This window comes from Sciurus carolinensis, chromosome 2 (genome assembly GCF_902686445.1).
Source record: "Sciurus carolinensis chromosome 2, mSciCar1.2, whole genome shotgun sequence".
Taxonomy (NCBI): Eukaryota; Metazoa; Chordata; class Mammalia; order Rodentia; family Sciuridae; genus Sciurus; species Sciurus carolinensis.
This window is the reverse complement of record NC_062214.1, coordinates 28,932,279-28,945,156: the sequence shown is the minus strand read 5'-3', so window position 1 is coordinate 28,945,156 and position 12,878 is coordinate 28,932,279. Positions and strand designations below refer to the sequence as shown.

General features: G+C 36.3%; 1 protein-coding gene across 1 annotated transcript in view; it reads right to left on the bottom strand.

Moving 5' to 3' along the window:
• Atrn (attractin) overlaps nt 1-12,878 on the bottom strand; it is a 140,471-nt gene that overhangs the window by 96,099 nt on the left and 31,494 nt on the right. Inside the window, 3 exon segments of the mRNA XM_047538628.1 lie at nt 743-871; nt 5,831-5,944; nt 7,710-7,793. Coding sequence (XP_047394584.1) covers nt 743-871; nt 5,831-5,944; nt 7,710-7,793 — 327 coding nt within the window.

The following is a 12,878-nucleotide window of genomic DNA, read 5'->3' as shown; positions in this document are numbered from 1 at the left end:
CATGGCACAGCTCAAGCATGAGAGCTCAAACGCACGCACCCTGGTGGAGTCTCATGAGAACAGGGCAAGAACAAGTGACTCATAAAGTTAAAGAAATCACAAGGAGAGAAGAGATTTGTGCACATTTGTCCAGATTTGGCTGCTCAAGCCTGGGACAACCATCCTATTCTTCTTGGTAACCCTCTAGCTACACGAGCCACACAACTGCCAAATTCACGTTTGCAAGTGTGGGAAGGAAAAAGACAAAGTTCCAACCACACACTCATGGTATATAGCCCTCTGGACCGTCTCTAACAATTTGTAGAACTTATGATTATTGTCCCAGAATGTTATATTTAAAATTCTTTAGTAACTTGACCCATTTCAGATGGAGGAAGCAGGGCCACACAACTTAACATATGAGTTTAACTATAATATATCTCATAATAACATGGCTTAAGATAACTATGCAGATAGCACATAGAAACAACATAATTCAGAGTTTAAAAGGGGCAGATAAATGAACTATCATGAAACTTTAAAAGTATAGACTTGTTCTACCACTGACTACATGGCAACTGCTAATGTTTGTTAAATTGTACTTACCAAAAAGCCTCAATGTTTTTTAAAAAAACTTTAAATGAGAAACCATGTAAACTGCTTACTGAAATTTATGGCACAGTATAAGTCCTCAATATTTTAATCATTATTATTAAAACATTTTATTTAAATAAAATCACAAAATTAGATTTAAATATCTTACTTGTAAGTGATATTAAATCCAGTCAAATTATAAGCAGCATCACTAAAAAAATGCAGAAGGGCATAACCTGATGTGGCAACCACCTCAGGGACCGTCTCATTGCCATCTCTCTCAGGAACAATGAGGCCACTGAAATGGAAACACATTTCTTATAGCACAATATCAGTCATATTAAACTGTAGCAGAGACAATTCAAAACTGGAATTCATCTTTACACCTTTAGAAAGCACACACAGGCAGAGGGTGAAGTCCTAGGATGGATGCACACAGTTACCCTATTAGCTGTCCATCTTTTGCTAGGTTTCCTTTATTCTGGGTTGCATTTTTAATAAAATTTGAAATCAAAGGCTCTATTTTTTATACACCATCTTATAATTCTCTAAATCGCCATAATGACATAAAGTAATAAAATTTATGAGTTGATGAATGACAAATATTGATAAATATTGATAAATAAAAATATTTATTTACACAGCAATATGAAGAAGCTAGATAAAACCGCAACTCTAACACTATTGGCATTCTGATGCATTTGCTTTCCATAATTGATACCATTATCATTTTACGTTCTATTTTGCACATTACATACCACAGGGATTCCCTTTCACTAAAAGTTCTCTAGGCTCTTTCAAGGACTTCACTCAGAGTTCAGCATATAACATTCTAAATAAGTACTGGTTTGGTGCCAATAAATCCAGGTGAGGAAAAAAATGACTGGGTCAAAGGTCTTGTTTTCCTGAAGAAATATGCTAATATTTGAAAACCTATCTGTGTCAATCCAGATTGAAAGGGTCTATCCCACCTCTCACCACCAAGAATGATTACGAGTTTTAAGTTAGTTTTGCTAATTTATTAGGAGACTTTTGTGATTTTGCATTCTTCTCTGCTCCTCAGGTTAATAACTTTCCTATGTCTACTTGCCATTTGCATTTCTTCACATGCTCTGGGCTTCCCCATTATTGATTCACCTCCCCCACCATCACATTTGGCCAGTGCCTAGATCCTTACCAAGTCCCATGGAATCTGCTGCACGCACTCCCACTCGGTGAACAAACATCTCTAGCACTCTCCCCTTCACTCTCTCGCCCTCAACCCCAGTCCCTTCCTAGAGCACACACCAGGTAAACTCCCACCTCAGGGCCATGACCATCTTAAGTGCTCATTCACTCTGACCTAGTGATTCTCTTTGCAGAGAAAATACTTGTTCCTGTTCACAAAGGAAAATACACAAGAATCCTAACTGCAGCACCACTCGGATGACAACAGGTTGAAAACATCCAAGTGCTCATCCACAGGGAGCTGATGAACCAGGCGCTGGGCCTCAGGAGTTCACCTGTGCACCCTGATGGGACAGGAAGGAGCAAAACAACAGGCCTAGAATATGTGTACATTGACCTGAACATATAAATATGACTGAAGACTACATAAGCATGGAGTAAGACAGGAGGGGATGGGATTTCCACTTAATTTTTAACATGAAGACAGCACTCAGGAACCCTAAAACTCAGAAGGCACCCCAGGGGTGTCTAGAAAACACTGACATATTTTCTACCAGGTATTCAGCTAACAAATGTTTACTAAGCTCTTACTACACATGAGGCACTGTTCTGGGTACCAGGAATACGACAGTGAAGAAGACAATGTTCCTACCCTCAAGGAGTTCAGTTAGAAAAACAAATAAGCCCTGATACCCTCACACGCATGTGTGTGTTCTTACAATGCCACGAAAGGAAACGGGGCAGAGGAAGAGAGCAGGAGGTGTTGGATCAGAAAGGCGGTCGGAAGGACTCTCGGAAAATGGGTCATTCGGTCAGAATCCTAAGTGAAAGTTTTGCCATCACCATGTTTTCACTTGCTTTACACAGAGGTCAAGCAGACTTGATATGAATGCCTGGGACCACATGTGTTTCAAATCTCAGATTTTGTCAGATTTGGCAATATTTGCATATACATAATGAGATATCTTGGAGATGGGACACAAACATAAAGAGAAAATTTATTAATATTGCATATATATACCCCATACACATAACCTGAAGATAATTTTATACAATATCTTTAATAATTTGGGGCATGAAACAAAGTTCCATGGTGTGGCATTTTCTACTTGTGGCATTATATTGGCATTCAAAAACTTTTGTGTTTTGGAGCATTTCAGATTTCTGGATAAAGGATGCTCCGTCTGTACCAGAATGTTGAAGGGATAAGTACTTGGGAGAGCAGGGCCTCCTACAAACAGGTATGCCAAAAGCAATCTTCCTCTAAGAAATACAAGCACATTCCAGAAAAGATCTGGGAATGCAGTCACAAGTGAGAGGTCATGCCCAGCACAAATTTCAAGATCAAAGAGCTCCAATCCTTGCTCCATGTCACTGACATCTCTGAGCCTCAATTTCCTCAAATGAACAATGGTAGAAATCCTGTGCAGCTCACAGTGACATCATGAGGAACAAATTGGTCGAGTACATGCAGGGCTTAAGCCTCTGTTATGGTTTGGATATGTGGTGTCCCCAAAAAGCTCATGTGTGAGACAGTGTAAGAAGGTTCAGAGGAGAAATGACTGGATTGTGAGTCTTAATCCAATCAGTGATTTAATCCCCTGATAGGGATTAATTGACTGGTAGCTAAAGTGGTAGGGTGTGGCTAGAGGAGATGGGAACTGGGGCATGGCTTTGGGTATATATTTTTGTATCTGTTAAGTGGAGACTCTCTCTGCTTCCTGATCACCATGATGTGAGCTGCTTCCTTCTGCCACCCTCTCCTGCCATAATGTTCAGCCTTACCTTGAGCCCCAAGGAATGGAATCAGCCTTCTATGAACTAAGATAAAGACCTCTGAAACCATGAGTCCTCAAATAAAACTTTTCTCCTCTACCATTGTGCTCGTCAGATCCTTTTAGTCATAGCAGCATTGAAAAAGCTAACTAAAATAGCCTCCCACTAGGAGGTGCTCAGTAAGTGATAGCTGGCGGCCTTCTTCAGATGGTGGGGACATTTAAATATGCAGGATGAATGATTTTACCAACCAGAGAAAGTGGATCAGCTTTCCCACTGTCAGGGAGGGTTCGCTACTATTTGCTTCATAAACTTGAAACTATGACAGCTTTGGAGTGTGTGGATTTCTCCCAGTGTGAAAGCAAAATGACTGGTTTAAGACAAAAATGAACTTTTACAGAGTAAATGAACAAACGGCCTCTCTCAGCACAGGAGACAAAGGAAGGCCTGTGGGTGAGGAAAGGGAGCTGCAGGAGTGCCCCAGCTGTCACCCTGTGCAGCTCCCACCTCCCTACCCCTGCCCCTAAGGAAGGCAGTAAGTGCAGGTTCAGCCTGGGCTAGTCACTTGTTCAACCTGAGCAAATCAAAAACGGCCTGCTCTCAGGTTGCTCATGATTTTATATTCTAAACACAGACCATCATTGTTTAAAACCAGTTGTGAAAATCGCAGAAGTAGACCGAATGAGCCCTGCTTTCAGAAGGCCTCTGTTCACAGTCTAACAACTGCCTCATCACTAAACCACTTGCTTTAAAAAATCATAACTCTTAAAGGAACAGTGTTCTTTGGAAGAATGTTCCCAGGGAGGAAAACCACCCTCCTGCTGCATCACCACAACCACCTCTGCATCTCCTACCACGTACCCTAGCAGAATGCCTGCACTACAAGGTGCTTCACACGTGTACCTGTGGAATATCCAATAAAATCATAGTGTTGCAGAGCTGTAAGAGTCTTAAATTGCTTTAGTGGTTCTTGCATTTGTAAGGTAATGTAATTCTGTTAAACTGATTTTACTTGGAAATCCAATATATAAAAGATAAATGTGATTAACTGGTTTGGAGTCAAATTAAACTTTATAGTTTGCAATAAGCCCAGAGAGAACACGGGTTACACTAACACAGTAAAACAACTTTATTTTCGGTTTCAGAAGCTGAGTCCTAGAGCATTTGAATAACATTTTCAAGTTCTCACAGAGACTTGGGCAAAACCTAGATTAAAAAGTTACATTTTCTGAATCTTGCTTAGTTTTCTTTTCTTTGTTGTTTCTGGCCCTGGCTAAACATCTGCTGCCAGCCTCCCTCCACTCTGGACCCTCAACACATCACCAATGGGTTGAATCCTCTACCCAAAGTCCTCCTGGCCCAACCGCACTCCTAAGCAAATCATCTTGTGGAGAGACTATTATTTGAAATTGTTTTGCATACCAGTGCTTTAAGGGTTTTGTGTTTCAGGTAAATTTCAATTTTTTGCACATATTTTCACTTTAATTTTAGGAAATTAATAGTAAAACGTCTTAAAAAGTTAAATTTTCATATAATCACTATCACTTAACCAACTCTCTTGTACATATACTTTGGCTTCTCTTAAATGTCACTGATTAGAACAAATACAGTTTTCTACTAGTTTACTTATTGCTATTTCAGTGCACATGTCTGCTCATTGAATACACAGTTCAGGTAAACCATGAGGTTATACACACCTACTTGGCACACGTTCCTACAAGGGATACTGGCAAGCTGATTCAAAATGCCTGGTACTTAATAAAGTTCCATGAATTCTGATTAACTAATTAAGTAACAAGTGAATCCCCAGTAAGTACTATATCCTGATAACAGAATACTTAGTTTCCATGCTTTGCTAAAGTTTGAGGTGACTCTTGCTATAATACAAGGCATATTTCAAAAGTTGACATAAAGGTAAACGGGCCCAACATTTGCTCTTGGTCAACAACACGTAAACTTGGTAGTACTGTCACTACTTAAATGCTTAGCATGTCCTACCCATGGGCTGCTTTTTGGCCCTGTAAATGAACCTTTAAATATCAGAACATAGCTGGGTGTGGTGGTGCACAACCATAATACCAATCAGGAGACTGAGGTAGGAGGATAACGAGTTTGAAGTCAACCCCAGCAACTTCATGAGGCTCTGTCTCAAAATAAAAAGTAAAAAGGGCAGTGGATGTAACTCAGTTAGCACCTATGGGTTCAAATCCCCAGTACCAAAAAAAATAAATAAATAAAAGAAAGCAATGCAAGAGAGAGGTTTAAATTCAAAAATAAAATAATGATGGCATACTATTTATATAACTAAGCTTACCTAAAGGCAGCAATTAGTGGTGCATAAATTGAGTCCCCATCATAAACATATAAGTGGTCCCAACTACACTCTGTAGCAAAATGATTAAAACGAAGTCTCATTATCCTATTTGGCCTGGGGAAAAAAAAAAACAAAAATAGTAATTTATGATAATTATCATAACCATTAAACACTGGAGAAAAACAGACTAAGAATTTACAAGAAAAGACATTAATAGTATATAAACAGCATTCCTTCATTTGTCAAAGACTTACTCAGTACTTACTACGTGCAAGAGGACATTAAACATGCAATGGGAAACAAAACAGATGTAGTCCATGACTCTTGGGGCTTTACAGTCCATTTAGCAGTCTGGAACAGCCAGAGTCTAACAGCCTCTGAACCAACGCATTAGCCCTTCCACTTTCGCACTTCCTTTCTTATCCAACTTCAGATTCCACACTGCATCATTCACAAAAACACCTGCCAGTTCTCTAAACTTCCCTGACCTCTGCTTCTTCATGACACTGCCTGGGAAAAGCCCTCATCTACGGGAAAACATTTATTGGCTTTGACTTAGATTGAATCCAAAGAAAACTGAGCGGTACTGGAGAAGTCACACCATCAGGCATACTGCTTCTGGCACCCATCCCTGCTCAGCACTTCATGTGACACTTGGATTCTGCCAGCAGTCCTACCACTAACTCACTCTCCCTCTTCACAATCACTAATTTTCAGTGATTATTCGAACCATCCAATCCCACCTTCCTGCTTATGCTCTGCATCTGGACAAAAATCCATGAAATTTCCATTTCCCAAAATAGATAAACCCATTTTTCCTTCCATCTCTCAAATATTTAATATTTCCCTCTCATATGAGACTTTACCATTCACATTTAAATCTGCTAAATATCCCATATTTAACAAAACATAAAAGTCCTGATGTATTCACTGAAGAGATTTGTAAAATGCAGAACAATGTCACTCTTCTCACAAAAGTTTCTTGATATATAAGAAGTTGGTTTTTTTTTCCCCATAAAAGTAGCATTTATGCCAACATGTAGTGGGTTTATAATTGTTGCTTTTAAATAAATTCTTAAATAGTATTTTTGGTTTTAACTTCTAAAACAGTAAATATAGATAGATAGAACCCGCAATATACTGAAGTTATTTGGAATCCTCAAAGGTGAAGAGTAGGGCTGGGGAGATAGCTCAGTCGGTAGAGTGCTTGCCTTGCAAGCACCAAGGCCCTGGGTTTGATCCCCAGCACCGCAAAAAAAAAAAAAAAAAAAAAAAGGTGAAGAGTATGAAGAGGTTCAGAAACTAAAAAAGTCCGAGAAATTTGCTATAACAGTCTACCATGAAGAGAAGGAGAAAAAGGAAGCAAAAGCTAGAAGGATATAAGAGGTCCAAAGAAGGGGCATTTATGCAAGAATGGCTATTCTGACTTTTTATCACAATAAAAAATAAGTATTTAGGAAAATAACACAATATTATAATTTCATAATGCATTAAGTAAACAATTAAAACTAAGTTTTTTAACCATTACCATTGAAAATATACAAATTTCTGTTGCATATAATTCATTTCCATTAAATCTACTTGAAGTCTTTTTTAAATTAATAAGGAAAATTAAGGTGCTAGGATATATACATCAGTTGCAGAGAGTTTGTTTAGCATACACAAAGTCTTGCATTCAATCCCCAGCATTGTCAAGAAAAAAATAAAGAAAAATTTTAAAAATTAAAAATCACTTGCCAAATGAAAAGTTATCAAATAAAAAATATTTAAGTACTTTATGGTATAAATTATTAATTTCACTTGTAGGAAAAGTAATGTCACACTGAGCTCTATCCTAAAAATATACAAACAGAAAATAAAGTCAGTCATTACTACTTACTGTCCTTCAATAAGCCACGTGCACTTCGTTTTATATTTATAATTTCCAGGTCCATCTGTTACAAACCCAGAAGATCCAGTCAGTCTGTAATTTAAATTAAAAACAAAAAGTCTGTCAGAATTTCATATATTAATAATTTTATTAGTTCTCAAAATAATACAAATTAAGTAGATTGGATACATCAATGCAAATTACAGTAGAAAGTGACTAAATAGTTATATTCAGATTGAACAAATTTTGATGAAACAAATTTTGCTACACACGTTAAAAAAAGATACATAAACAATAAAATCAAAGGATTGAACAACAACAACAATAACAAAAAACAAATCTATGTAGCTGAGACATGGAAGTCCTACTTTGTACCATAAAAATGGTCACAAGAACTTACTTATAAATATGAATAAGACGACATAGTTACAATTGCCAGTAAAACAGTAACACTTAAGATGGCATACTTGTGAGGAGCAAGGCACAAAACCTCAATGGATCCAGTCACTTTTCCATCAAGGCTATTTAGCTGCTGCTTCTAAAGTGGCCATCTACCACTCTCCCACAAACAGTGCTCCTGTCTTCCCATACTTGTGCCATGCCTTAAGTTTTTTAATACTTTTAGATCTTGCCAATATGATAGGCATACCTTGGTGTCTACTTCTTTTGACCGCTATTAATCCTGATGTCTGAATATGTTCTCATGTTTTGGCCATCTGCATTTCCTCCTTTGTGAATTAAGATTTCATATTCTTTGCTCACTTTTCTGAGCTTTTTTTTTTTTTTTCAAATTAATGTTTAGGAGCTCTTTTCACGTGTATGTCAAATATATAATAGTTTCTATAAAAATATTTTCTTACTTTACTTTTTCTTTTATGCTTTACATTCTAGTCTTTAGCTACAGAGAAATTTTTAATATTTAAGAAAGATGCTATTTCTTTTCTCAATGCTATTTCCAGATTATTTTCCCTTTGTCTTCCATCAACAATGTCAGCCTCTCTGAAACAGCCACTCTTCTGGATCTGTCTCCCTTATTTTCTGGGTCAGCTACTGACATCTCAGTTACTCCTCCTCATACGCTGAAGATATTAACAAACCATTCATTGTCTTCCATTCATCTGAATCAAAATCTAAGAAGTTCTTTCCAAAATTCAGTCTATTTCTTTTTTTTTTTTCATTTTTTATTAGAGCATTTAGTTATACATAGTACTTGGGTTCATTTTGACAAAATCATACATTAATGAAATGTGACGTCAATGCCACTCTCCCATCCCCCAAATTTTAGGATGATTTTCTTGGACTTCCCCTTGCAAACCTCTCTGACCTTTCAGTAACCATTGGCCATTCACTAGAATAAAGGAGGTGTCAAGTTAAAAACTAGAAAAAATTAAAATAAACAAAAACACCTATAGGCCATGAGAAGATATGAATAGCATATTTTCATATACTGTTGGCTCAAATGTGAATTGTTACAGTCTTTTGGAAAATCATTGACAACTTGGTTAACAATGAAAATTAGTATTTCTTTTGGCCCATTAATCAGGCATTTCAACAATACGAGGCCAGAAATAACAAGAATAAATAAACTCCTCACCACTACCATTTTCTTAGATCAAGAATACACTGAGGATAATGCTGCAGTAGAAACAAATAAGACAGGGAAACCCTCTAGGAGGCAGGTTTCAAAAGAATCAATTTGTAATTATTTCTTTCTGATTTACTTGTATTATTACACAATAATGTGGCCTAAAGAATCAACTTTTCCCATCTGTTAAGATTTTTCTTCTGATCAAGTACCTTGAACAATGACAAACTTTACGTTGTTTGGACATTTAAAAAAAGAAAGAAATCTGTCAGGCATGGTGGTATATTCCTCTATTCCCAGCAACTTGGGAGGCTGAGGTAGGAGGACTGCAAGTTCAACACCAGCCTCGGCAATTTAGCAAGACCCTAGAGACCCTAAGCAATTTAAGGAGACCCTGTCTCAAAATAAAAATAAAAGGGGTTGGGGATGTGGCTCGGTGGTTAAGTGCCACTGGGTTCAATCCCTAGCACTTAAAAAAAAAAAAAAAAAAACCTACTGCCAAATCTAAACCACTATTTATATAAACATATAATTAACTGAATGTACTATTCAATTCCGTACACACTTATTATTTTATCTGCTAGATATAATTCTGTAAAACTATTTTTTAAGCAGTGCTAGGGATTGAACCCAGGGCCCCCCACATACTAGACAAATGCTCTACCACTGATTTACATCCCCAACCCTTTTTAAATTTTATTTTGAGATAGGGTCTTGCTAAATTGCCCAGGCTTGTCTCAAACTTGTGATCCTTCTGGCTCAGCCTAATGAGTAATTGGGATTAGGGGCATTCGCCACCAAGCATGACTCTTGAAAAACATATACTGAAGTCCCACTCTATAACTACTCTATCACAGTTCTCACATTATTTTTGCTTTATGGATTTCTTTATTTGGCCATATAAGTTCATGACTATCAGATTTTCATAAGCTGCCCCTTTTATCATTGTTAATACACACTGTCTTGATGCTTAAGTGCCAACTTATCTAACATTATTAATAATTATTTAATTTTGTTGTTTTTCTATGCCTTCAATCTTTATCCAACTCTTTTATATTTTTTCCAGTACTAGGAACTGAAGCAAGGGGTACCTTACCATTGAATCTCACCCCCACCTTATTTTTTTTTTTTTTTTTGAAACAGGGTCTCACTATGTTGCCAAGGAAGGCTTCAACCTTGTGCTGGCTCTTCCTGCCTCAGCCTTGTGAGTACATAGGATTATAGGTATGTGCCACCATACCCAACATATCTTTATCCAACTCTTTCATTTTTATGAACAAGGTTTCAAGTTTGTTTGTTCTACGCAAGACCTGGTTAGGTTTTGTGTTTTACTATTCACATTTAGTAAAATGGCTGCTGTACTGATTATATTACTTCAATCAAACATTTTAATAAACCTTAAATGAGGAGTAATTCATACATGACAAAATGTGACCACTTAAAATGTAAAATTTGGTGTTTTGATAAATGTATATACATATGTAGCCCTCCTCAAATGACACAAAACAGTTCCATCATCCCTCCAAAGTTCCCTCATACCCCAAAACAGGTAATCCTTCCCAACTTCTGTCGCAAGCACTGATCATATTTCTGTGACTACGAATCAGTTTTACAGAACTTGACTTAATGGAATCATAGAGACACTTCTGTGTCTCACTACTCTTCATCACCATGTCTGAATATTGTATGTATCAAGAGTTTTCTCCTTTATATTGCTGGTAGTATTCTACTGAATGAATATACCACAACTTCTTTATCCCTTCTCTTGAGGACCACTTGGATTATGTAGTTTTAGGCTGTTATAAATAAAGCTGTTAAGGCATAAATAGGTATTTGTGTGGAAATGTATGTATATTTCTCTTGGATGAATATAAAAAGTGAAACTGCTGGATCAAAGTATATTATGCATTTAAATATATACGAATTGCCAAACTACTTCCTCGTGGTGATGCCATCTTACATTCCCACCATCAAAGTATCAGGAGCTCAATTTCCTCCATATTGATGCCCACACTCGGTATAATCAGACTTTTTGTTGGCCATTCCAGTATCTGTTGTGGTACCTCATGGTTTAAATTTGTTTATTTCTCTGGTAATTAGAGTTTTTGTACCTTTCAGATGTTTATGGCTCATTTCCACATATTATCTCATGATGTTTATTCTCATCTTTGCTCATTTTATGGGTTTTTTAAAATTGATTCTTTTTAGTTATTCCTGACAGTAGAATCTATACATGACAGTAAAATCTACCACACACACACACACACACACACACACACACACACAAGTCAAAATTAAAATCTTTTCTTCCAAAAAATGTTCTGGCTAGGAAACAAAAAAAGATTTTAATTTTGACTAAGCCCAATTTTCCATTATATGGTTAATGCTTTCTGAGGCTGAAAAAAAATCTTTGCCTATACCAAAGGAGGAATGATTTTTGTGTCACATTTTCTTTACACTTACACAGTTTGAGCTTTACATTTAAGTCTTTAGTTAAGTTTGGTTAATTTTTGTGGGTAGTATGAGGCAGGGGTCAAGATTCACTTCTTTTCCATATGAACATACAGGTGTTTCACTATCATTTGCTGAAAATGATATCTTTTTGTAAATAACAATTAGCCATGAATATGTGGGTCTATTTCTGGACTGTCTTCTAAACGATGTGTGTCTTTCTTCATGCTTACCACAATACCTTGATTGCTCTAATTTACAGATGATCTTGAAACAAAGTAATATAATTCCTCCAAATCTGTTCTTTTTCAAGGTTATTTATGTTAATTTGCTAATCTAGGTCTTCTGCAATCCAATATATATTTTGTACAAATCTACAAACAAAAAAGTTTTTGAGGATTTTGATTAGTATTTTATTTAATCCATAGATAAATTTGGGGAGAATAAACATCCTTGCAATCCACAAATATGCATATCCCTCCCTTTACACAGAACTTACTTTAATATCTCTAACAATTTTTTTTTTACTTTTCAGAGTATAAGCTATATAAGTATGTACCTTTTATCCCCATTTTATACTTGTAAATGTTATTTGAATGTTGCTGCTTTTATTTTATTTTTCAACAGTTTCTTGCTTGTAGAATATCTTGTATCTAACAACCTTAATACATTCACTTAATAATTTAATACATTCATTATTATTTTCTTTCTACTTTATCACATCACCTGCACAGAGTTGTATTTCATATTTTCCCCCAGTTCTGGTTGCTTTTTGTTTATTCTTCCTAATTTATTGTATTACTCATTTCCACATATTATCTCATGATGTTTGTTCTTATCTTTGCTCATTTTATGGGTTTTTTAAAATTGATTCTTTTTAGTTATTCCTGACAGTAGAATCTACACAAGATAGTAAAATCTACCACACACACACATACACACCACACACACACGCATAAAATATATCTTATATGGGGTTTTGTCTTCTGAGTTAAAATTCTTCATATATTCTAGGTGCTAGTCATTTATCAGACATATATTTTGCAAATATTTTCTGTGAATCTACATCTTACTTTTTTGTTTCCCAGCCAGAACTTTATTGACTTCTATTCAATATTGAAAAGAAAACATGAGAATGGGCA